Genomic DNA, 27,751 nt, shown 5'->3' with positions numbered 1-27,751 from the left:
TAAATACCTTCGAATAACGTGTTGTTGGGATTTGCATGGTGTTCTTTGCACTAGTACTGCTCTTTTGTAACAAAAAATCGACAGGCCAGACTGACTTAATCGAGAGTTGGATAAATGTCACTTTTTCACGTACCTATATAGGGTAACTGCTAAGGTAAGTAGGTTTTTATTCAGAGGCTACAACAAAACTTAACAGTCATTGCCTAGATATTGACCAGAGCAAACCTATATACGTTTATTTGTATATGAATTCTTGATCTGGACCAGAACTTGCTATTTTTCTAAGTCAAATGTCACTGTCTCACCAAGCATGAGCTTATTATCACAGAATCATAAATAGGTTTATATGAATTTACAGCATTAGGTCACCGTGTCGTGAAAAAATTGATAAGTTCATTAATCAAGCAACAGTCATCTTTGTTATTCTATAACACAAAGTCATTGCCTCAATCCCGATTAATTTGAAATACAATGCAGTTACATTTTGCCATAAATAATAAACCTTCTGAAACCTGAAGGATCTTTCATGAAAACAAAAACACAAAACCAACATATAAAAACCTATATATATCCTCTCCTCGTATATGTAGGTTAAGTTACAGATATATACATGTAGTATGATGATGGGTTTATTTATTTAACATTCAAATGAAGTTGTGCGTATTTAATTGATTACATGTTATTTTACAAAATAGTATTTTAGAATAATATAGTTCATGCACAGCAATAAGTATTTACCAAAAATATCATAAGATCTAAATACACCAATATATCATGACCATTCTAAGAATTTAATAAAAATATACACATTCTATAAATTACCAGTACTTGACTGTTCCAGTCTTAAAATGCATGATGTAAATAATTAAATAAAAATATTTTATTCTAAAAAATCCACTTACATAATATGTACATCAGGGGAATATTACAATCCAATTGCATTATAAACATATAATTGTACTAATAATGATAAACATATAATTATACGAATACTAAAGTTTCTATATAGCTGTAAGAAAAAAGCATTTTTATTGTTTCTATTAATTCAACGAAAATTTTATTATTAAAAAAATGGACCAATCCAATGAAAAAAAAAATGAATTTGGAAAATACAATGATATCAAACTTAAAGATTTAATTTGTTTGCAATCCATTTTCACTTGTGACAAGTTGTATAAATTGATTATTACAAAACATGCGTTTGAATCACAAACAGAATGGTCAGAATTGGTAAGGCCAACTTTCCACAGACCTTACAAAAATTTGGTCATACAAATGTATTATTATTAAAACTTTATACCACATACAGTATGAGAGTCAACTGACATTGTATTGGTATTATAGTGATATGATTGAGAATCTTGAACGAAAGTTGTTAATAATTCTCTTTAGTTTATAAATGCTTATTCGTACGTTTAATATTTGCTGAAAGAAATGATATAATTTATTACATGCAAATTGAGAATGAAGATTCCCTACTTGACAATTAAAAACATAAACTCTCTTAAGAATGTTGGCAGATATTACATATTTACGCGCATACGTAAGATACCTTTCTGGGGTCGAATTAGGATGCTTCAAATCTGTAACTGTGTATTCTCTCATCTTAAGATTTCATCTTACTAGATCATAGCAAGTTTGATCTGAAAACAAATAGATATGCTACGAAAGGCAATATGAGGTTCTATAGGAAGGTGACAGTAGGCAATTGTAGTGGCATAAAATATTTTAACATTAAACATACATACATTGAAACTTTGAAACTTTAACAGATTACAGGGTATTAATAATCATTTCCGTTATTTGGCTTTCTAGACTTAAAATTGAATTAAATTATTTTGAGGGTTTTTTCTCACTATTTATAGTTTAATTAAACCGACACTTATATGCCTCTGCTGAGTTGTAGGATGATGGACATGGGGGTTAAACTGTGTACAGTCAGGTCCATAGTTGTCCTGTATCACAGTCCCGTTTATGTTGTACTCTGTACAATAACCTAGGAAGTGTAGAACAAAAATTATTATTATAAATGATTCAAACAATTATTTCAAAATTCACGTAAAGAGGGTGAGTATAGTTCTATTTAAAAACCAAAAATTTTAAGTTATAAATCTCTTTTAATATTGGAGAAAGCGGTTCCAAAACATGCCCTCCCTCTGCTAATAGTGAAAAAGATCCAATATTTTCAATTACTTAACACCATATGTTCCTATGCCCGAAGATTTACATAACGTTTCTAACCTTGTATCATTGTTCAAATCAGTTTAGGTAATTTTTTAGGGTTACTTTGTATATACAAGTGTATGAAGCTCTATGTATGAAAATCCGGATATTCATCGATGAATTAAGGTATTGCGCGGATCAATAAGGATTTGCACATAGGGCCATATATCACTTACTAGTAATTAAACGACGTTTATTCTTGTGACCTGAAATTCGATCTTCACAGAGTATAACACTGTGCCGGATAATTATGCCAGTGCCAAGGTGGCGTTTTTGCACCCGTCTAAGCTGCATATATTGAAAACTTCAAATATGTCATATGATAGAGCATTGCTATATCCACCTTTGTTATCATTGTATCTCACTTGTCAGGTGAGATTTAAACCTTTCAAAAATAAATTCCTAGAGGAAAATAAATTGTCCCATAGCAAAAGCAATATTCCTATAGGAAATTTCAAATTTCCTATAGGAATAAAAGAACCCTCTAATATATGAATTTCAATTCCGATAAGCTTTGATAAAATCCGATAACAATTCGTAATTTCCTGTATTAAAACTGCCTGTCTGAATCGAATTCCGACAGGAAATACATTTTTCCTATAGTAATATATAATTACTATATGATTTTTTTTAGAAAATCCAATGGGATTGTCAATATTTTTGTAGGAGAATCTTTTCTCCTATTGGAGTTATCATTTTCTTATGGGATATTAATTCTTAAAGCTAAATGTCTCACCTGTCAGGTAAGCACACACTATAAACAAAAGTTATTATATACTCTGTAGACAATGGTCTATCATTTGGTTAGATGGATTTTCCGAAATTGTATCTCAAGTGCGTCCAAAAATGCAATCTTGGCACTGGCATAAATATCCGGCACAGTGTTGTATAAAGAGAAAGTTTGATGTCCGTCAAGAAAAAAGTTCTAAAGTTATTGTATTGGGTTAACAACCCCCGGTCTGGCCATGTACATCCGAACGACGGGTGAAAAGTTTACATTTATGATTTATTTTCCCCCACAATTATTGTAAACAACGTTATCAATATTTAACAATTAGCTGCGAACTGCTAGAAAAACATAATATTAATTTATAGCAAACGAAGAAAAAGGTAACAGATCATGATAAATGTATTCATTCAAATACTAATTTGAAGGATTTTTTAAACGTATTCGAAAAAGGAGAACAATTTAATCAATTTGTTTTTATTCCGTACCAAATATAGTTCGGTTAAGGGCACACCATGGTAGGTTAATTCTGTAACTTTGCAAATAAACTAGAGTGGGAGTAAATTACATATGATTAAAGATTTTTCTATTGTGGATTTTTCGCAACAACAACAAAACAAAAAAAAACAACCCAAATCGGCTTTTTTAAATTTTACATTTATACGTTAGATATAATAATATTTTATTATAAAACATAATTATAACTCGATAAAATTGCGTAGGTCCAATAAAATGTTTGTACTATACATAATTTACATTTCCTCAGAATATACATGAATGTACATAGTAAACAACTGTAAAATCATCTTACTAAGAGTATGCGGACCTTCCACCATTCCCTATTAACAAAAAACTGATCTCGATTGATAAGCAAAACCACATTACAAAGTATTAAAGAAAAGTAAAACATTTACATCTGATTTATTAAAAACGGTAATTTCAAATCTGATTATGACAATCAAACTATTGATGACCAGAATACAATATTAGCGATATTTAATGCAATCGTTCCTTTTGGCCTATAAAGAACGTTAGTTTTAAATACGGCTTATATTGTATTCTAATTGGATTTTTAATATATTAATTAATTGAAATGTATTCGTGCTAAAAAAAATCTTAATATCATTCACTGAATAATTAAAATAAGTTTTTTTAAGACAGAAACAAACTTGCCACAACTATTATCCCTTGTATTAATCAATTGTTAATAAGTGAAGTACATGTTCCATATGTAACGGATGGTTTAAATACTTAAACAGTTTTACGCATTGTTGGGTTTTCCACTGCTTTCTTATTTAAAGCTGAACATCGTTTGTAAATAGGCACTGTCACACACTGTCAGGTATATAATAAACCCTTTGATTTCCTTTCAACTTATTGCACACCTGAAACTCCTGGCCACATCGTGTAGTAATCTTTTGGTAGTCTTTAGATTTTATGCATTGAAACCTGAAGGATCTTTAATGAAAACAAACCACAAAACCAACATATAAAGACCTATATATATATCATCACCTCGTATAAGTGGGTTAAGTTCCAGATATATAGTATGATAATGAGTATATATAATATAACATTCAGATGAAGTTGTACATGTACATTATTTATTTGATTACATGTAATATAACATAATAGTATTTTAGAATTGTATAGTTCATGCACAGCAATAAGTATTTTCCAGAAATATTATTAGATCTAGGTACTACAATAAGTCATGACCATCCTAAGAAATAAACAACAGTAAAATATATACATTCAATAAATTGTTAGTATTTGATTATCTTAACATGATAGATATAAATAATGAATAAAAATTTAAAAAATATAATTATAACGAATCCACTTTTATATATATATGAACGGAAAATTACAATCCAGTTGCATCATAAATATATGAATTGTATTAATGACGATAAACATATAATTACATGTATACGAATACTAAAGTTTCTATATAGCTGTAAGAAGAAAACATTTTCAGTGTTTCTACATTGATTCAACTGAGTTTTAACGAAAATCTTCATTATTTTACAAATGGAACAATTTAAAGAAAAATAAACTTAGAAAATACAATAGTATTAAACTTAAAGATTAAATTTGTTTGCAATCCATCTTTACTTAAGACAAGTTGTATGAAATGATCATTACAAAACATGCGCTGCAATCACAAGTAAAATGGTCAGGATTGGTAATTATTATTATTTAAACTTTATATCAAATACAGTATGAGAGTTAACTGACATTGTATTGGTATAATAGTGATATGATCAAGAATCTTGAAATAAAAAATTTGATGAAAAAAAATGATATAATTTATTACATCCATAATAAAAATGAAGATTCCCTACTCTACAATCAAAACATAAACTCTATTTAAAATGTTGGCAGATATTACGGATTTAAGCGCATACGTATGATACCTTTCTGGGGTCGAATTGGGATGCTTCAAATCTGTAACTGTGTATTCTCTCATCCTACGATTTTTTATCACCAGATCATAGCAAGTTTGATCTGAAAACAAATGGATCAGCTAAGAAAGCAGCAAGAGCTTCTATAGGAATGTGATAGAAGGCAATAGTAGTGGCATTAAATATTTCAACATTAAATACATACATCTCACATTGAAACATAAACAGATTACAGGGTATAAATAATCATTGAAGTTATTTATATATTTCTCGACTTAATATTGAATTTAATTATTTGGTTTTCTTCCTGAATATTTTAGTTTCATTAAACTGACACTTGTATGCCTCTGCTGAGTTGTACGATTTTGGACATGGTGGGTTAAACTTTGTACAGTCTGCTCCATAGTCGTCTTGTATCACCGTCCCGTAAATGTTGTACTCTGTACAATAACCTAGTAGGTGTAGAACAAAAATTGTTATTATTAATGATTCAAAACAATTATTTCACAATCTATATAAAGAGGATGAGTATATATTAAAAAAGCAAAAATTTAAAGTTCTAAGTCTCTTTTAATATTTGGGAAAGGGGTTCCAAAACACGTCCTCCTTCTGCTAATATTGAGAAAGATCCAATTTTTTCAATCACTTAACCGTTGAGGGTTACTTTGTATATAAAAGTGTACAAAAGCTCAATATCTGAAAATTGTACATCCGAACGACGGGTGCAAAATTTACATTTATGAATAATTTTCCCCAAAATTATTATAAACCGCGTTATCCATATTTAACTTTTAGCTGCGAAGCGCTAGAAAAACATCATATTACGTAATTAATACCAAACAAAGAAAAATGTAACAGATCATGATAAGTGTTTTCATTCAAACACTAATTTGAAGGATTTTTTAACGTATTCGAAAAAGGAGAACAATGTTATCAACTTGATTTTTACTCCGTACCAAATATAATTCGGTTAAGGGCACACACTTTCAATGTGGCGTTAATCCAAGCATTGATGACGCAATGATACTGGAACTGATGTCGCCTGGTGTTGTAGGAATCTGAGCAACGTTGTTCAGTGGATTCACTGTTCATTTTGTCGGCGGCGATCTTCCAGGATTTAGCGTCTGTTGGACATTTCTCCACATATTTTATTGTCATGGTTGACTTTTCATAAAAAGTGATGGCAATGACCTTCGAACAAATGAACAATATAATGGCCAGCTGCATGTGCATTGACAAGTCTATGTAATTTCACTTTACAATATTCTTATATAAAGAATATGACAGAACTAGAAATGCTATCAGTGAAAGTACGTTCATCTTATGATAAAACTGTTACTTCTAATGAGAACTTGTTTATTTTTTGTGTTTTTGTTTGTGTCTATTTTTTTAACATAAAGATAATCTCAAACTATGATAAACATTGTGAGCATAAATTCAATTTGAGGTAGCTCGCGGGTTTCCTGCTTGTGAGAAAACCTATCCTGAAAATTTGTCCACGTGATCCATAGGTTTCAGAGTTTTATTTTTAAAATTTATTTGAGATTCGTCTGTGCGGTAATAATGTTATCGTGTTTCAAACACAGTGTCATTGATAAAATTAAGCAACGCCATTTTAATAAAATATATAGTAAAATGCAAATCTTTGTGGAGAAACGCATTACAACTATGCTCCAAACTTTCAAACGATTCAGACGAAATTAATTGTACTCGACACGATAACAGAGGATATAATTATGAATCAATTCTTAAAAAAAAATCAATATGTGTTTCGGCCAATTTTTTGCAAAACAACTTCAAAGATTTCAAAGATTTAATAAAACCTTTTCTTTTCATTATGACGCGAGCCTGACGTCATCATTTTCTTACGTCTGAGTACCCAAAAATGAAAATGCGTTGATTGACAAGGCTAGAAAAAAATGGTTATTTTTTTTTCATGAAACTCTGAGTCAATCGATGCAAAAAAAAATTGCCATACAACTTATGACATAATAAGTTTCTAATCGTATAAATTGATTAGCTTAAGCCGAAAAAAAATTAAATAGCTAGATTTGTAGTTGAAAATACAGAATTTATAATTGTAAAAGAAATGAAGTTAATGCATACGGTTCCATTGATTTACTTATCTAAACGTGATTTTAAATGGAAAAGTTCCAACGCACACTCATACCTCATGGAACAAAATGTGACAATGTAAGCCACGTATTTAAATTTTCAGCACTTGATATTTATAAATGTTTGTATAAACTACATTTCAGCTTTTTGAAATATACCCTTTTATGTTTCTAAAGATCAATTGCCATTTTAAAAAAATATATAAGTTTGCCATGACGGTCAACTCTTTACGTCGAATCCTGTAGTGACGTCAGCTAACCTGCTAGCTACGTTAAGCCCCCCCCCCCCCTCCCTTGCCCAGACCCGACGCTGATCCCGGAACAGCATCAATGTTGTTGCTCTGAATCGGGACGTAGTTCGTAACTACAATCGCGCGCTGTGAATACAGGTTTACCTGTATTGTAAATACCCTTTTAATGGCATGGTCATGCCATTTGTTGAAGGAGGAGGGAGGGCACGTAACATGCAAAATATCATAAAATGTAGTACATGTATTACCAAACTTTAGAACATTTTTAAAAATGCTAGTCACTCCTATTGTAGAAAATGATTCAAGGTTTTAAAAGGTCTGGCATAATTTATTTAAATCTTGAATTATTAACCTGGGTACAAGATTGTTACCCAAAAAGTCTAACAAGAGATTTTAAAATGTATCTGTATCTATCAATTAATAATATTCGCCTTGAAGTACTTTATCATTCCTCGAAGTCAAAAGTCCCAACATATGCAGTTACCTGTATATTTTTTTTATATTTGTCATAAATAAATATATGTAGCACTACCAAATTTTTGTTACAAAATAAACTTAAAGTCATTAGCGATCGGCGATCTCGAAGTTAAGCAACGAGTTTGAAATTAAAGACAACGAGCAATGTGATAGATTGGTGCAACAACATATAATAGGATCAATCAAAATATGAAAATGAAACATAAATAAGATTGCAAAAGACCCATTGTATACTTAAATTTATTTTTATTTTGATTTTACATCTGAATATATGTTCATGAAAGAAAGCAGTAAAATCATTCTCTCAAAAATATGTAGGCCTTCCGTCATTTTCCTACTATCAAACAACTGAAATCAATAAATAAGGAAAATAACAATACAGAGAATTTTTCAACGAAACATAATACATTAGGCTACATGATGTACATAAAAAAGTTTTTAAATCTGATAAATAATTATAAACCTGATGACCAAAATACAGTGCATGATATTCAATACAATTGAAATATTTAAAACTAACCTTCCTCTTAAGCAAATATGTTTTCTTACAACAAAATTCTTGATAAACAGTAACTGACTTACCCAATGTAATGCCATCTTCTAAATGCATACACGAGCCAATGAGCTTTACAATAACTTGGTGATTCGGCTGGTTGGTTTTTTAACAATACAGTTAAACTTGTCAGCAGGTAGCAGGGAGGGGGTTTAACAGTTCGGTTTGACTAGCTGATATTTTTAGCAGTATTAAAATTTGACAATATTTCCGTCAACCAGTGTTTACGATTCAACAAACACACGTGACTTTTGTCTCTTTTATACTCAATATTTCGTTGCTTGCCGGAAAACTTGCACAACTTAATTTTTACTAAAGAAAGTTAAAAAAGGAAAGATACGTACCATACACTTTGTTTTATGCTCACATTGAAAAATATTGTTGTTTTAATTTATCTATTGCTGCTTCAAAAATCAATCAGTATCAACGGACTTGCAAACATACGCATACAAACAGATTTGGATAAGAAAAAACTGCATAGTTGTTTATTTGTGACTTAGTATTTGTACACCAGAAATGAATACAGGTAATTGTACATTTTTAACATACGTAAATAGCCACGATAATAGAAATGATAATAGAAATGCACAAATATACAAATACAGAAGTAAAGTTATGTAGCATGTAGTATTCTGTACGCTAAGCATTTGCTGAGTGTCCCTGAAGAAACTTCAATGCGAATTTTACTAAATAAATATGGTCCAAAACCTGGGGTATCACGTGAAAGACGTACTCACTGCTTCTAATTCAATAGGACATACCTCACCTTTGAACGTTGACAATGGGGAATTTAAATAGGTTGATCATAGGCCATATTCTTTAAATGTGAGCATAAAAATGAAAGATCGAACATAATTTTCCATATCTCTTTCATAAATTCTAAAAAATGATTTAAGGTGGAATGTCCCTCCGATAAGAGAGAAAACGTCTGTAGAAAAAAATATCACTTTGTTTCTGTTAACTCACAATCATTAAGGCATGTTACAACAAGGGAGGTGGTGATGAGTCCCAAATTATGTTGGAAGGCGATACGCTTATTTAAATTCAAATATAGAAAAAGAAAATTTGAACGGAACGAACTGAACCCCATAGTTCTTTTGAAGCAGGGAGCAAAAAAGTAAAGAAAGCTTTTACAAAATACTACAAGAGACATATCATAATAATAAAGTATTTATGAGGCAATATCTACATGGCTATTCCTCCCCCTCTATCCCCCTCCCTGCCCCCCCCCCCCCCCTTCCCCACGATGGATTAATTTTTTTAAAAATATATCTAAATTTTATGTAATAGTTCAGTACATGTAGAGTACATGTTTGATGTTTTAGGCCAGAGAAAATTTGGATGGAGTATTCTTATTTCTCTATTTATAGCTCGTTCACAGTTCTGAATGAAATATAATTGGGAAAAATGTGACCAAGACAATTACAAGTTCTAGTTATATTCGTTTGAAATTTATTACATTTCAAATGTTTAAAATTGAATATGGCTTTTTATTCTGATCGAGTAGATATGGGAAAACAAAATTGAAAAAACAACCAAACCAATATCATATTTGATTCCAGACATTATATCCCTATATTGAGATCATAACAATTACTTGAAAATTATTCACTTGATCCCCTTTTTGTGCTAAAAAAAATGCTCTGGTTTAAATTTTTAGGATTCTTAAATATATGGATCCATTTACTATTATCTTATCCACTTATCCTAATTTAAAAACAGAAAACTTTTTCTAAAAATTTAGAAACTGTGGCAATTTACCATGCACTGTTTGTAAAACATGCATGTAAAACCTTCAATAGTCTATGATAAAGAAAGATAACTCTTGCTGATTGAAGCAATTTTTATTGCAAACCTATACAACAAAGTGTTATTCTGAACTAAAATGCAGCGCTTCAATATGTTTTGTAATATGAATTGAAAATGTATATAACTTTATATTATTTTCATATACATTTCATATTTTTAATTTTATGCTGCGATGATAAAATTTAGCTTATTCTAATCACTATGTCTAGTTTTCTTCATATCATGATTAGAAACATTATCAATTTTTGAAAAATCTAGCAGCACTTCATCACTTCAACTTTGTTTCATATGAATCAGTTGATATTGACTTTGATGAAAATCAATATAAATTTTTTTTTTAAATATATGGCAAAATCAATAGCAGAGGGATATTACACCTTAAAATAAGTTTTCAAAAGACAATTCAAAAATTGTACATATTTTCAATACGCTTTTTGTACTCTGAAACTTGTAGTAGTCCACAATGCCTTGCAAGTAAATTTAGTATGCAAATTGATGCCCACGTAATATACGTACTGAAAATACACATGATGAACGGTGAGCAAACGATTTGTTTATATACGGAATTGCGCAAGAACTGCACTTCGGAAGGTCTTGGGAACCTTGTTCATTGACTGTTTCTCAAAAAATTCCACGCACGCGCGCAATTTCTTTTCTCAGATATGTAGGTTACTATATCTACTACGGGTCACATATGACTATTTTTAACCCGTTTATCAATGACCCAGGTAGTTCCATTCTGAAAATGTATGCATTATTTTCAATATTCCCACGGGTTCCTAAATGGCGAATTTGGATCATATTAGGGTATAAGATGGAAAGAAAAAGGTCTGAAAAAATACAATGAGGAAAAAAGTCATAAAACCTCAATAGGAACTAGGCATGGTGTAAACATGCCTCGTTCACGGTTGACCCATTTTCCAAAGTGAAAGTTGATTTTGCAGGGTAGGGGTTAATTTAGGGTGCCAGATCTCAGTGCATGTCATGTACTTTGGAAAGTTGTTGGAAAAGTATCATTTTATAGGCGTGCTATATTTGAATTGATTTGAGCCTGTGGTATTTTTTATGATTTTTTGTTGTATGGAGAAATAAGAGAAAAAGAATTGTAAATGTAGAACTATAGTTCTACGACAAAACAAATTTTCATACGCATAAAATATTTTCAGAAAGGGGGGGGGGGTATAACAAGCACGTATGTATAAACACACTGGTTTGAAAACATTGGGTACATGTGTACTTGTCTGAATGACTATTGGTACTCTCCCTGTTCAGGCCACCTAATTCATGTTGCATTGTGTATTAGTCAACGTCTGTACAGCTCATAGACATATACATGACAATTAATATACACATGTTAATATTCATAATATGTAGAGCAGAGCAGTAAATTATCTTGAAGGAATATATATATATATAGAGAGAGAGAGAGAGAGAGAGAGAGAGAGAGAGAGAGAGAGAGAGAGAGAGAGAGAAATAACATTTAGTTTCACCCATTAAACAGAAAAATATAAAAAAAAAAAACTTGGGATTTCATTAATAAAAGCAAAACCACAAATCATAATTAAAGATAGTTTATTACCACATCAACATTTATCTGTACATGAACGAAAAATAACAACCAAAGTGCAAGATATGCAAAATAAACAAAAAGCACTTAAAATAAAGATAATTAAAGCTCCCTATAAGAAAAATGTTTCATAAGCGCATAAGATACAGATGCAAATAATGAGTTTTCTCCATCTTCATGCATAAACTGTCAAGCTATATGCAATGTTCATTGTAATACATGCTCAAAAACAAGAATCACAAGCAGAATGGTTAGGATTGGTAAGGCGAACTTTCCAGAGTACCTACAAAAAATGATAACATATAACAGAATATTTAACATGCATATACAGTATTAGAGTCAACTGATATTCAATTGGTATAATAGTATTCCTTATTATATATGTATCGAATAATACAGAAGCATGAACAAAACTTGTTAATTAGATATCATAAGCTCTTTTCCTTTTCAGTTTTTAATGCTTAATTGTAAGATTTGCATAGGCGTCGGAACCGGGGGGGGGGGGGGGCTAGGGGGGGCTTACCCCTAAAAAATCATATAACACATGTGCAAGGTAAGGGAAGTTCACCCCCGGGAAACTTATCAAATATTATTATTAAATTTACATAGTAAATTCGGTATAGTTGTCCTTGGACCCCTCTCCCTTGCAAAGATATTCATCCTTCGGACCCCCTCCCTCTCGCGGTCATCCTTTGGAGCCTCTCCTTCCCGCGAAAAAAATATAAATCCACGGATAGATAATTTTAACCTGAATATTTAGGAACTATGCTGAGGAAACATTATTAAGTGAAATTAAACATTTCAGAAATGTTTCATTTTAAAAATCACACCAAAAATAATTAAAAACGCTACATGAATTCAGAAATTGATTGGTATTTAAAAACACTATTTTTTCTGACAAATAAATTACAATTCGATTTCATACCGTACCAAATATAGTTCTATTAAGGGCACACACTTCCAAAGTGGCATTCCTCCAAGCATTGATGACGCAATGGTACTGGAACTGATGTCGCCTGGTGTTGAAGGAATCTGAGCAACGCTCTTCAATGGATTCACAGTTCATCTTTTTGGCCGCAATTTCCCACGATCTGAAGTGTGTTGGACATTCTTCAACGTATCTAACTGTCATGGCAGACTGTTCACAAAATGTGATGGCCGAAACCTTCCAAAAACGATATTAAATGGAGCTGATTCATCTATACAGATACATTTTTAATTATTCCTTCTTAAAGAACAATATAATGATAAACGTTAGATCTGTTTTTAAAAATTCCGTTATTGGAACTATTTTTTCTTAATGTGTCTTTTTTTCTATGATTACCATTAAAAGTTGAAAGTAGTCGTATTCTCGGCATTAAATCGACTCAAGTCGAGCTATTTGAGGAAATAATAGCCAATGTCTGGTCGCCAATTACCATTGCAACAAAAGGGTTCAGATTATTAAATGACTTATATCAAGTCGCGTTTTAAAATAAACAAAATTCGTGAAAATAAAATTGATCAAATGAGGATATATCAAGCATTAAAAAACTAAATCGGTATCACATACATTTAATTCATAAACTAGTCCATCAATTATAATTATTATATAATAAATTTTACCTTTTTAAAAACGGTCATTGTTGACAGCAGTAAAATCCTCCACACAAGCCCTTCCATTCTCTCCAGGGTAAACGAATGTGGTGATTTTTATTAAAATCACTGAACTTAAATATATAAAGATTACCTGAGATAACTCAATGGGCAGACTGGCAATAAAATGCAGATTGGCAACAGAAAACTTGTTGGATATCAAGTCGTCTTTTAACAATTATGTTAAGTAGAATTAGAACAAATATTTGCTCTTATTCTGATGTACGTTATAACGACAGTCATGTTCTTATCATTTGCATATGTGCAGAACTCTGCGCAGAGACAGAGTTGCGAAGTCTTCAATTGGGTCTGTCGCCTACTTATTATACCTACCAATCAATTTCTGAATTAATACAAATAATATCTCTGCTAACACAACTGAATTCAGGCGAATTTAAGACGGGGCGAAACCGTTTGCAAGTGTAAAAGAGCGAAAATAACACGGAAATAAAAACACTTCATAACATTCAACAGTTTTATTATTGCATTTCTTTTAGTATTTCCCCTAATCATAATTTTTCATATCTTCTTACTCTGTTGACAAATCATTTGAAAAAGCCGCTTGATGTTATAAGAAAAGGTAATTCAATGAATGTGACATAAAAAAGGAATGAAAATCGTTGCAAATAAACATCAAAAAAAAGAAAATATTAATTATATTTGGTATGAAAGTTCCTCAGGTAAGAGTTATCGTTCCTAAATCCCAAGGCCCAATCACCTTGGGGACTTTTCAATTTCGAGGAAAATTCCCTAAATATTGTGTTGGAATGATAAATGCAAAAGTATTTTATTGTATGGCTATATAAGAACATACATTCGCTTAATGCAAAACTAAGCCAAATAAATAAAGAGGAAAATTAACTCGTACGATTTCATGTATCCCAACCTGAGAGAAATTCAAAGCCACCTTCCCATCCCCTTAATGTGGTATCGAAAATCTGTCGATATTAATGTGCGTTAAAGTACATTATAATTGAAATACTTTCACCGGAATAGAATTTTCTTTCACAATATTTAAGGTCAGACGACACGTTCCTCAATTTTATATAACTTTTTCCAGGAATTTGATAATAGTTTACTACCACTTTGACAAGCCTTCTTGCAGAAAAATATTATTATAATACCTTACCAGCCATTTCTGCAAAATACTAGAGTATGCAATATCCTATATAATCTTCTTAAAAATACACTTGCTGTTTCAATTGCTGATATAAAAATAAATATACAGCAGAGAAATTAACAATATTGGAATAGTAAGCGGCAACAGCTCTAACCACTCGGCCATCTAAGCATATATCCATATAAAAGTAAATTTTAATCATTTTAAAAAAAATTAGACAAATTTTTTTCATTGGAACTCTTTATTACAAGGAGATACTAAAAAGGTGCTCGAGGAACGTGTCGTCTGACCTTAACCAAAAAATACGTTTTAGAAAACTTTGGAATGGTAAAATTCTTAAAATCCCCAGCGGGATTCGAACTAATGACTTACAGATCCATAGTCAACATTCCGACCCACTGCGCTACACTGATAGATAAAAATGGTGGAAAAGAACCTATTTATAAAATTATACTTCATATTATTGTTTATTTCGATAAATAATACGATACAAAATAATCGTCCCTTATGTCCCTTACCACCTTACATGTAAATAATGAATTTTCCAATTATCAAATTAAATCTATTAATGTAACATTTTTTAAAAAGAGCGGTCCCCATACAATTCGCCTAAGTTTAAAGCAGCCAGTACCGGAATAACATGCTTACAGATTTACTTTTTTGAGTATAGCATCATCAAAAAGTGGTGTATAGAGCCACCTTAAGTAGGTCAAAATATTTTTCAGATAAGAAATACGTGTATTATTCATGTTTAATAGTTCTCGCTCGGGGATTTCAATTGTTCATTGTTAAAGAATAAAGGGTATCAATTTATGTTAAGTTTATAAATTTTGCAATTTGTTAAATCATGAGAATTTCCAGCGTCGCTTTAAAACAAGAGGCTCATGAGCGACAACACTGTACATTATTTCTATTGACAACGATTGAAAACTGAATGCAGACCTAGAAAAACCATAAAGTTGGCTACTTTAAATTGTAAATTTCATGACACCTTAGGCATATGTCTGGCTATAGGGGGTGGTCATAGAGTATATAATGTTTAAAAATCTTATTATTTCGCCCTAATATAAAAAAAACACAGAGAAGAGAATGAAGCTTTAAGCTGTCTATCAAAATATAAAAAATAGCTTTTGAGGCAAGGAGGATTTTGCTGACATTGGATGCAAAGTTAAAGAGAAAACAAGTCTACTATATTTTCTTCATCCCAAATGCATTAGGGGATTTTTGTCTGGTCCTGGTGTCAGGGCATTATATCGAGTAATTGTTTTCAAATAAATATACAATACAATGCATGTAATTTATAAAATAATTTTAATCATCTTAAAACACTAACATGGATTAAAATTAATATAACATTAATCATATTTTATACAATAACATATCATATTTACTTGTACTCTATTGTAATGTAGATCATAAGCTATGGCATTGATAAAATATAATAATCACTAGACACGATCTCGTTGCGAGCAACGAGGAGGTCTTCCGTCCGCTGAAGACGGAAGACCCTAATAATAAAACACTGTTTTTGTCTAAATCTTAATTAAAGAGTGTTTTTCAACTTGTACTACAGTCAAACACCCTTTTATGTTGAATATTTTAGTTAGAAAATTAGACAAAAAGGAGAGAAAAAAATAGAGAGAAAGAACAAATCTTGGCTCCGGTGAGATTAGAACACACAGCCTTTGCAGGTGTCTCAAAACATGGCTGACGCAAAATAATTCCCGAATTTGTCTTTGAATTTTGGGAGTTTCCGCCCGGAAGAGGAGCTGAGTTTTTTTATGAGATGAAAAACAACGCGTAAGATGTCTGACTATTCAGGTTTGGTAACAGTGCGAGGTCATTTGAAATATTGATGCGTGTTTGTGTCTGAAGGGGGGGGGGGGGTGAAAAGACCCGAGCTTGATTTTCGTCTTAAATAAATCGAAAATAGAATTTTGAGGTGTGGATCTCGGATTCGGTTAACAACAATTTGGGGGAGGCCTAAAACAATGACTGATGCATTTTACCCATGTATTTAGTGTTGAGAATGTTTTTTCGTGTTGCTTACTATTATGTTTGACTGTTTTATTTCAGCAGGATTGATAAAATCTTTATAAATGTAGAAATAACGAAATCAGTAACACGTAAATTTATTCGGTAAAAATTTGATGACAGTAATTTCCACAGTTCTAACATTCATAAGTAGTTCACACGCTATCGTAGATACAAACTAAACGGAAAACAAGAAATATACATGCAACAGAAATATTACGCGGCTGCTTACATCCCTTGTACTGTGTAAATTTTAAGTCCCCGTACAGGCTATACTCGCCGTTTGATCTCAGGAATTTCTTCTTAATTGTTCAATCCGCTGCATATTTCACAGACAATAAGAATGGGGTCCGAGGTACATTTACGCAAAATTTCATTAGGATTGAGTAAGGGGCTCGGGAGTTAGAATTTTTTTCTACAGTACATGTCAAGCGCGCCAATCGAAACTCGAATGCCCAAAAATTCATATCCCTCTTAAAAATGAACGAACAGGTCAGGTCATTAGTACAGTAATCTAGACTTGAACTAGGTTGAAAAAAAGGTTCAAGATGAAAGATCCAGTAAAATCAGGCCAGAAAAACTTAATGATTTTGTGAATAGGAGGGGGGGGGGGTCGGTGCGTGTACTGTGTAAATTTAATTTCCACGAATAGGCAATAAGCGCCGTTTAATCTCAGGAATTTCGTCTTAATTGTTCAATCCGCTGCATATTTCACAAACAATAAGAATGGGGTCCGAGGTTCATTTTCACGAATTTTCATTAGGATTGAGTAAAGGGCTTGGAAGTTTACTATTTTGTTATACCTTCATGTTAAATACTGAAATCTGATTGGTTAAGACGCAGTTAATAATATGTTCTATTACCCTCAGCGTTAGCAACGCACTTAGCAACGGGTAACATTTAAAAATGTTACATGCGCGAACATTATGCGCGTACGGTTCGCTGTAGAATTCACGTTATTCCTATATAAAAGCAGTAAAATTTTCTTAAAAATTAAGACATTCAGTATAACAAAATAAATAGTGCCTGTTTGGGAGGATAACAGTTGAAATTGACACTCGGGTGTCAATTTCAACTGTTACCCTCCCAAACAGGCACTATTTATATAATGTTTGACTGTTTTTTTCAGCAGGATTGATAAAATCTTTATAAATGTAGAAATAACGAAATCAGTAGCACGTAAATTTATTCGGTAAAAATTTGATGACGGTAATTTCCACAGTTCTAACATTCATAGTAGTTCACACGCTATCGTAGATACAGACTAAACGGAAAACAAGAAATAAACATGGAACAGAACTATTACGCGGCTGCTTACATGCCTCGTACTGTGTATATTTTTAAGTCCCCGTACAGGCTATACTCGACGTTTGATCTCAGGAATTTCTTCTTACTTGTTCAATCCGCTGCATATTTGGAAGACAATACGAATGGGGTCCGAGGTACATTTACACAAAATATCATTAGGATTGAGAAAGGGGCTCGGGAGTTAGAATTTTTTTCTACAGTACATGTCAAGCACGCCAATCGAAACTCGAATGCCCAAAAATTCATATCTGGTCATTAGTACAGTAATCTAGACTTGAACTAGGTTGAAAATAAAGGTTCAAGATGACAAATCCAGTAAAATCAGGCCAGAAAAAGTAAATGATTTTGTGAATAGGAAGGGGGGGGGGGGGTCCGTGGGTGTACTGTGTAAATTTAATTTCCACGTATAGGCAATAAGCGCTGTTTAATCTCAGGAATTTCGTTTTAATTGTTCAATCCGCTGCATATTTCACAGACAATAAGAATGGGGTCCGAGGTTCATTTTCACGAATTTTCATTAGGATTAAGTGAAGGGCTTGGGAGTTAGAATTTTTTTATAGTACATGTCAAACACGACAATTGAAACTCAAATGCCAAAAACTTCATAACTCTGTTATTAATGAACGAATTGGTCTGGTAATTAGTACAGTAATCTAGAATGGTAATTAGTTGAAATAAAAGGCCCAAGTTCAAAGATCAAGTAAAATTGGGCCAGAAATACAAAATGATTTTATGAATTGGGAGGGGGGGGGGGTCGGTCGGTGACTTCTATATTAAACGTAGAATATTAAATTCTAAATATCACATATTACACAATTTCTAAATAAAATACATATGTTAGAACAATATAGAAGCGTTGTTTGAAAGATGTAGCTATTGATTTTTTTTTTACATCTATTTATTCTTAGGCTCAAACACTCATAAACGGGTGGTCAGTTTTTAAACCTTGTCGCAGTCACCCGTTCGTTTGTATAGTTACGTATATAAACTTCGGAGGTTTTTCTTAATCCCGACAGGCAACAGATTTGTATCAGTATATAGACATGCACAAAAAAGGGAAAAAGTACATCATCTGTAATAAAAATGACTTTTTAGCGTTGACTTCCAATCAGTAAGAAGACAATCATTAAACAATGCATTTAAAATTATTTGAATCCATAGACATTAACCGGTAACTTGATATAAAATATGTATAATTTTTGGACGCCAATGTTCATTTAGCTTCTATCCACTTTACTCCATGTTACCTGTACTAGTTCTTATTCAAATGCTAAAACATTTGTACTTTAGAGAGAGAGAGAGAGAGAGAGAGAGAGAGAGAGAGAGAGAGAGAGAGATTACATAGTGTTTTATAATGTTCAGGAAATCAATATATAAGAAACCTAGGTCAATAATCGCATATATACATGCATGTGTGTATCTATATATGGGATTAAATACTAAGCAGTCCTCCTTTTTAAGCCGAGTAGAATAACGTGGGTGCATTGCTAAATATTGTGTGCATACAGTCATTGAGAAGGCGGCATTTCTTTGATGCCGGCAAAGCGACCCAGCGAACTCTAATGCGGTCGAACTGTAGGGGCATGTCTTTGATGTCGGCGATGCGACGAGCGTCGGAATTTAGAGAGCTGCTGACAGAAAAGAGCTCTATATTTGTACTGAAAAAAGCCTCTATTTTTTTTTTATTTATGACACACATAAAACGGAACACATTCAAATCCATCATTTTAAAGATAAAACCATTAATCAATCACAAATAAGAAAGAAAAAAGATTCGGCACTCAGGGACTGAACCCGGGTCGCCTGGCCACAAGTCCACCACTCTAACGACTGATCTACGCAGACCCTCGTTTCAGAATTTTGGAGTCCAAAATCTCAAGAATGCGTGGATCGATTTTAAAACGAATTTCATATTCAGAAGTTTTCAGAGCGTCTCTATCGAATGAAAAAATAAAAAAAATTCAAATCCAAAAAATTGAAAAACTAAGATTTTTCATTTCCTTCCGGTGACGACCGGAAGTGACGGCAGACGTTCGGATATGCTAAGGGCACTGCGGCCGTTCACTCTCTACCTTCTCTGAAAATTTAAAAGTCTTATCTTGAATACTTTTTGAGAAAAATCGTGAACAAGCAAAAACATAAAATCTTTAATATCTCGGTACCGGAAGTGACGACCAAATAAATCTCGCGTAATTTTCTTACAAATTTTGTCATCAATAAGATCTGAAAGTTTCATTAAAATCGGCTGAAGCGTTTTTGAGAAAACGTGACAGAAAAAAAAATTAATAATAATAATAATAGAGGAAAAGAAACAAAGCAAAAACAATAAGGTCTTCCGTTTCCAACGGAAGACCTTAATAATAGAGGAAAAGAAACAAAGCAAAAACAATAAGGTCTTCCGTTTCCAACGGAAGACCTTAATTATGGTGGTCTGATATAGATGATGCTTTGTTCCGGTGAGCTCTTTAATTTTTTAATACTTACAGTACCGATCAGACCCAACCTAACAGAAAGTAAACCCCGACTAAACCCTGAGTTTACTTTCTGGATTTACTCTGGGTTTACTAGAGTGGATCCAAAGTAAATCCAGAGTAAACCCCAAGTAAACCAAGAGTGGACACAGAGAGTAAACCCCGATCAGAAGTATACCCTGAATGCAGACGCTACATGTGCATTCAGAATATACAAGGGGCAGGAATTACAGGCAGTAGGATGGGAAAATAAAATACAGGTCTGCTTCACACTTCAGTGCGTATAGTTGACTCCAAAAGCAATTCTCGAGTAAACCCAGAGTAAACCCCGAGTGGACCTAAATTTTCAAAAAGTAAACCCAAAGTAAACCCGCGGTTTAGTTGGGGTTTACTATGGTGTTATGATGGGTCTGATCGGTACTGTATTTCTTAGCAAGTTTGAACATATATTATGTATTCATATATATTTGCTTTATTAAACACAGATGACTGGATTGAGAAGATTACAAAGCCAAATCAGTGTTCTCTTTAAGTTAAAAGTTATGTATCCCATTAATCAACAGTCATTTTTTAATCTAATAACAGTTGCATAAGATTAGTTTTAACCAAAACCTTTCCATACCAGTACCATTTTGACTACAACTGGTTGCCATACATTGTCTTATAAAAAAGGATATATCGTAGATTGTGATGATTTTGACGATTCGTTTTGTAATCGGATAGCCATGCTATGACCTTGAATTGCTAGTATTACATATTGGTCACTATGTTTACCTAGATACTAGTACTGCGCAATTAATTGTTGTAATGACAACTAACAGAATGAACTCTGTGACTCTTGTTGCACTGCGTAGTATTCCTAAATGATGTTATGAAACCAGGTTCATAATACGGGCATAATAATATCCAAATTGAAATAATTTAAAAAAGTGTCATATTTGGCGATTATGGGTCTGCAAAGAAAGCTCTGATACTCTATATTGAGTCATGTATTGCATATAATTCTATATCACCTCGGGTACACCAAGACTCAGGACTCGGAGACTTAAATCCTGCATCCGTACTCTTTGATAGGCAGTTTTGTTAGTTTTGTTACTTTATTTAGAAATAAATTATAACTATGAAATTCGAACACTAAATGTTCATTTGTGATCATCGTAGATGTGTCGAACTGGTCAGAACTGTCCATCATATATATATATATATATATATATATATATATATATATATATATATATATATATATCCCTGTAAAATGATGTTATACAGATTTTTAGAGTTTGAGATTTAGAGGAATTTTTAGATTTTTTATTTAGAATTGTAATTTTGGGTTTTGATCCCGCTGATAGAGATTCTTTGATTTGGGTTGCTTTTAATTGTTGTAATTTGACTATACTTTAATAAAAATATGGTGCTTACTAAATTCGAGCTGACTCTCAAGTGGATCCATAAGACGGAAGGGTTACAGTTTTCAGCTGTTGTCACAAAATGTTTTACGACGGTTTCAAGCTCGCTTGATATGATTTCCTCTTAGTTTAATAGGTTTTAATACCTAGTCAGCAATTTGATTACATAACAAGAGATAACCCCACAAAACCTAGCAACAAATAGTGTTTATTTCACATATCCTTATGTTTTGTTAAATACTAATAAATTTAGGTACTGCTTTCTTCGCAGTGGTGTTATGGTGCCTATCTATACTACTATATTTAATTGATAGACTCGAATTTTGGGGCTCTAATACCGATAAATCGGAAGAGTACTGTCTTTTGTTTTATACATTGTAAACATCATTGGTACTTGAAGATTACCAATTTGTTTTTATATTTTCCCAATCAAGCTTCGCTAATTAATAATCAACGAAAACTCCATGCAAAAAAACACATTGTATTTCTTAGGAGAGTGAAGATAGAATGTTATATCGTTTAAATGATAAATGTCCTACGGACCTGATTTTACGATATAATGCGTTCCGTGTATTGTGTCTAGAGCAAAGAAAATACGTGTACGTTGGTGAAAAGGTGTTGAATTCTTCCATTATACATGTATGGATTAAAATTTTAGATGAAAGGTATTTAGTTTCAAAAAAAGGTAACTTGACTGTCATTTTCATTGCAACTTCAATTTTTTGTTACATTACAGGTATTTGGGAGACATTCTAATTGTAGTGAGGGCCTTTTCCAAGACACAGTTAGATTATTCTAACTAAGGAAAGTGCGGTGAAATTAATAGCATTATTGTAGGTATGTAGCTTTGTTATGTAAATGTCAAGAATACGGTGTGTCGACGTATCTACTAAGTATTTCGTAAATGCTCGATATGCAATGTCAAGCCGTGTAGGCCAAAGTCTATAGTATGTTATAACTTTATAGATTTTGAAGGGGATTGAACTACAAAATCCCGATCCCAAATTTACTCTCTCTCCCTCTTATATATATATATAATCCGGTAACAAAAAAGGATAAGTGCTAAACATAAGGATATCTGCAGTAGAAATCTTTTCATACATTATCTTTTTTACTTCAATGTTCAGGTATTTAGTGTATAATTTTTAAAAAATTGATAATTATGGCTATCGTTGCTCAAGTGAGCGATGTGGTCCATGGGTCTTTTGTTTGTTTTTTTTTTGTTTTTTGTTATTGTGTTGTTTTTTTAAATGGCTTGAATTAACTATTATATGAAAGGAATTATTATTTAGGTCGTTAATTGTCAGTTTTGAAGCAAAGTTGATAATACCTGTCTCTTACCATATCTATTTTTAAAAAGCAAATTTTATAGGGCATGACCCAAATAACTCTTCATTTAAAAAAACCCTTTGTACCGACTGACTGCACTGAGAATATCACAGCTGTTTACAATCAATTGGCAAAACTGCGCCAATAAAAGCGTTCAATTTGAAATCGATTTTTGATATCATAATTCGTCTGCCTTTAACAATGATTTTTTTTCAATAAAAACCTCATTTTAATTACCATGTATCGCCAAATCTATGGAAGTTACTACTGTTAATGTATTGTCCTCAGCGGTAATTTACTAGTACTTTTTTAACATCAGCTAACTAATTTAAAAGCAGAAACAACAATTTGAACGAAACACAGTTCATAGTATCACACACAGTTTATTAACACAAAAAGCGGTTAACATTTGGTCTTATTCGTAGCTGTTAATGTAATATACAAATAATACAGAATTGTCTATAAAATATGCATTCAGTTTGAAAGTACATTGGTTTATAAGTCATGAACGATGATTATGTGTAATTTTTAAATATGATAAATCTTTAGATAAAACCATTCCACCATTTCTTTATTCAGCTTTTGGAAAAGTTATAAACACAGTCAATTATATACACAAGTTTTTTCTCATGTAATATTGGATTTTCTTCACATTTCCGGTTTCCCATTCGGCCACAAAGAGGTTGTCTCTAGTATCCACACATAAACCCCATGGGTGACGTAAATTCACGATTTCAATGTAGCGGAGGAACTGTCCATCCTGGCTTATGATGTGGATGCAGTTGTTGTAAAAATCTGCTGTCAGGATACGACACTTGCTGTCTGTAGCAATGCCAATTGGTTGAAACGTCGATTGAGAGGAAGAACCGGTGTATGAAAACCGGAATTTTCCAGTCTGATCGACTACCACGACTGCCTTTGCAAAACTGTCGGCAACACAAATATTTAGATTTCTGTTCTCGCACAGATATTTAGTATTATAATTTGACGAATAGAGAGGTTGGCCATTTTCATAAAATTGGATGGTTTGTTTTTCTTTGGAGCCAGAGTAACGCACAACTCTAGCTTGTTTATTATCATCAGTGATCATGATAACCAGGAGGTCATTAGCGAATGTATTACATACATTTAGAGGTTTCCATCCGGATAGTCTAAGCCATGTACTTTTCTGTTTATTTTTCACTATCCACACAGTTTTGTCATCAAAATCAGTGTAAACAAGTTCACCACTCCCTGTCACTGCAATATCTATTGGCATGTTTCCCGACTTGGTTTGGATTGATTTAAGGAGTTCTCCTTTGAGGTTGTATAGGCTCATAATATTTTTCTCACCACTCATCCAAATATCTTGATCGCTTAGACAACGCACGCTGCACAATTTTTGTGTGTCTCCGTATTCTGTGTTTATATGTGTGATGATCCGTGGTTCATCTGAGAGCTGCTTAGTTTGGGGAGAGGATTCAGCACCGTGAGAAAACATTGTGTACCCATGTTCTTCTGTTTTAATAGATAAATCTGACAGAGAACCAATCTGTTGATGAATATGATCTTTATTAATCTTCTGAGGGGTGAAGTTTGGTAATGAAACTGTGAGTTTAGGGGGCAATCTTCTGAATTTAGCATTTCTGGATTTGTAGATAGAGACATGACTGACATCATTCGAGTTTAGAAGTTTCTTCAGATCAGCAATGTTCTCTACAATGTCTGAAATACTGCGATTGATTCCATTTTCCTGCTTATCAAGGACAACCAGGTGTTTGGATTCCATTTCATTCAAATCAGATTTCAGCTTCTTGATGGCATTGTCTATTTCTCTGTGAAAATCTTCTCCATGTTTTTCAATAGAGTCTGCCAATTTCTTTGAATTTTTTTTCATATCATCTTTCTGAACAAGAATGTTAGATTTAATTTCTTGATACCGAGGATAAATTGATTTCTCTAATTCTTCTAAATCTTTCTGCCATGCTTCTTTTAAGGTTTGTAGATATTCAAGAATACCCACCTGTGTGTGTCCTAGATGCTTATTGGAAGAGACACACTGCACACAAATTGGAATGTCGCACTCTGTACAATGAAGTTCACATTGTTTAGTATTATGTATTGAACATTTTGGATAGCTCGTAGTAGACCCCCGATTTTTGAATGTTACCACTTTGTGTTCTCTGGATTCATCTAGGAGATGTTTTCCAACGCAGGCTACACACAGATGTATATGACAAATGTCACAGTACATAGGGGGGCCCGGGGTCTCACAGAGATGACACCGTAACACATCCTGGGCCCAGGTATGACGGTCCATGCTTTATTCGAATCTAAAAAACACAGAAGGTTGTAATTATTCTTGTCCACATTGAACTGTTTTGTTTTTCAATTATGAACTTTCAAAATACATGCAATAAAAAAAACTCGATTTCATACAAAATTCTTCCGACCTATTTCCCAACAATTTTGTACAAAGGACTCTTTATTTGGGTTGACAAAACAGATTCATCTCTATCGCATAAATATATTTGCCTATAACAATTGATATGAATCTCGTGCACAACGTAATACATGTAACTAGTATCTGCTTTACGTTTCATTTATTTTTTTTCTCATTTGAACGCAGTTTCATAAATCATAACGATATATATTTTTTTTAAAATGTTATGCAGGTAAAAAAAAAGTTACTCAGTTTACGTTTTACAAACCCCTCTGCAGTTTATTTTTTAAAGTAAATTGTTTCATTTTATGATATACAGTAAAAAATAGGTGAACTTAAATTCATTCCTTAATTAGAGAACATAATCAACTGCATGAAAGTTTACAAACCTTGTCAATCCAACATGGCGATTCTAACAAGGTGTCTGATAACATGGATTCCTAATGACGCAGTTCGTGTGTTTGTGTAAGCTTGAAGTAGACTGGTCCTCTGTCTCTATCGAACGAAAGATCGCGTATAACAGACAGGCATTGCCAGTCTCAGCTTGAAGTCTTTTCAGAACGTAAAATGGCCGTTATATATCGCGCTTTAAATAGCTTTAAAGACCTGTAGGTTATCTGTCTTCTTTCTTTAAATCATAAATGGTGGTTGACTTGGTGTTTAAAGGAGCATAGTCACGATTTTGGAAAAAAAAAATATCCGATTTTGTTTACATTTGAATGTTGAGGTGACAATTCTAGATCTAGACCTAAAATGAATGTGTTGATCGTTAGGAATTGTTTAATTATGCTATATGTGCTATTTCTATTTTAAACTTTCTTGTGCATTGGTTGTTAAGAAGAAAAATTTAAAGCATTATTCTTACGTATTCCTTTGTTAAACTTTGTACCCTGCCTGAGACCCGAGTTTTTGGTGCAGTGGTTCTGGGGAAGATTTCTTTTATAATTTAGAATCCTCACTATACATGTATAAACAAGCTTTTGGGTAAATATTGGCATTTCTAATGCAGTGGTTTTTGAGGAAAATTTTTTTTCAACGGATTTCTATTTTAAACTTTGAACCCCGCCTGGGGCGCGAAGTTTAGTCCGAGGGTCACGATTTTTACAAATTAGAAACTTTAGAATCTTTACTATATAAACAAGCTTTTATATGGGTTACGCTCTTTATTTTTACATTTTACAATCCCTTCCCAAAAGGATGCTTTGTACCAAGTTTGGTTGAATTTGACTCAGTTTTTTTTTTTTACTCAGGTTTTAGAGAAGTCAAAAATGTAAAAAGTTTAGAAAAGGACGGACGACGGACAAAGGTGATCAGAAAAGCTAACTAGAACCTTCGGATCAGGTGAGCTAAAAATAGAATTTGACCAAAATTTGACCATGCCCCTTTAATATGTATAGCTGTGACGTCAGCAAATCTCTTTAATAAGCTGGACTGCAGTTAGTTACAGTACCGATCAGACCCAACCTAACACCAAAGTAAACCCTAACTTAAACCCGGGTTTACTTTTGGGGTTGACTTTAGGTTTACTCTGGGTTTACTTTTTGAAAATTTGGGTCCACTCGGGGTTTTTACTTTGGGTTTAATCCGGGTTTACTTTGGATTTTCTTGGAAATTGCTTTTTTATCTTACCATACTACTGCCAGTAATTCCTGCCCCTTTTATGTTCCAAATACACAGTTAGCGTCTGCTTGCAGGGGTATACTTCTGAACTTCTGACTGGGTTTACTCTCTGTGTCCACATTGGGTTTTCTTTGGGTTTACTCTGGGTCCACTCCAGTAAACCCTTAGTAAACCCAGAAAGTAAACCCAGGGTTTAGTAGGGGTTTACTTTCTGTTAGGTTGGGTCTGATCGGTACTGTACAGCATAAAGGAATGGACTAAATGCATTTGCGCATTA

The 27,751-nt window shown here is 32.7% G+C and overlaps 2 protein-coding genes and 1 long non-coding RNA gene across 3 annotated transcripts; 1 reads left to right on the top strand and 2 right to left on the bottom strand.

The window, feature by feature from the left end:
• Positions 1-26: 26 nt before the first annotated feature.
• On the top strand, positions 27-27,189 carry LOC128184194 (uncharacterized). Its single transcript, XR_008243704.1, has 3 exons — positions 27-154; positions 22,840-22,940; positions 27,105-27,189. It is a non-coding gene; the product is annotated as an uncharacterized LOC128184194 (long non-coding RNA).
• Positions 1,187-13,795, bottom strand: LOC128184182 (uncharacterized). Its single transcript, XM_052853546.1, has 6 exons — positions 13,735-13,795; positions 13,060-13,294; positions 5,694-5,810; positions 5,371-5,461; position 5,319; positions 1,187-1,252 (listed from the first exon to the last, which is right to left on the bottom strand). Exons 1-6 carry the CDS (start codon positions 13,789-13,791, stop codon positions 1,187-1,189), a joined length of 567 nt encoding a protein of 188 aa, XP_052709506.1. The 5' UTR covers positions 13,792-13,795.
• Positions 23,804-26,387, bottom strand: LOC128184154 (uncharacterized). Its single transcript, XM_052853510.1, has 2 exons — positions 26,244-26,387; positions 23,804-25,744 (listed from the first exon to the last, which is right to left on the bottom strand). The coding sequence occupies exon 2, from the start codon at positions 25,729-25,731 to the stop codon at positions 24,040-24,042; it is 1,692 nt and encodes a 563-aa protein (XP_052709470.1). The 5' UTR covers positions 25,732-25,744; positions 26,244-26,387; the 3' UTR covers positions 23,804-24,039.
• Positions 27,190-27,751: the final 562 nt, after the last annotated feature.

The sequence above is a fragment of the Crassostrea angulata genome, chromosome 5, assembly GCF_025612915.1.
Source record: "Crassostrea angulata isolate pt1a10 chromosome 5, ASM2561291v2, whole genome shotgun sequence".
In the NCBI taxonomy this organism is placed as follows: Eukaryota; Metazoa; Mollusca; class Bivalvia; order Ostreida; family Ostreidae; genus Magallana; species Magallana angulata.
This window is presented reverse-complemented; position numbering and strand designations above follow the sequence as displayed.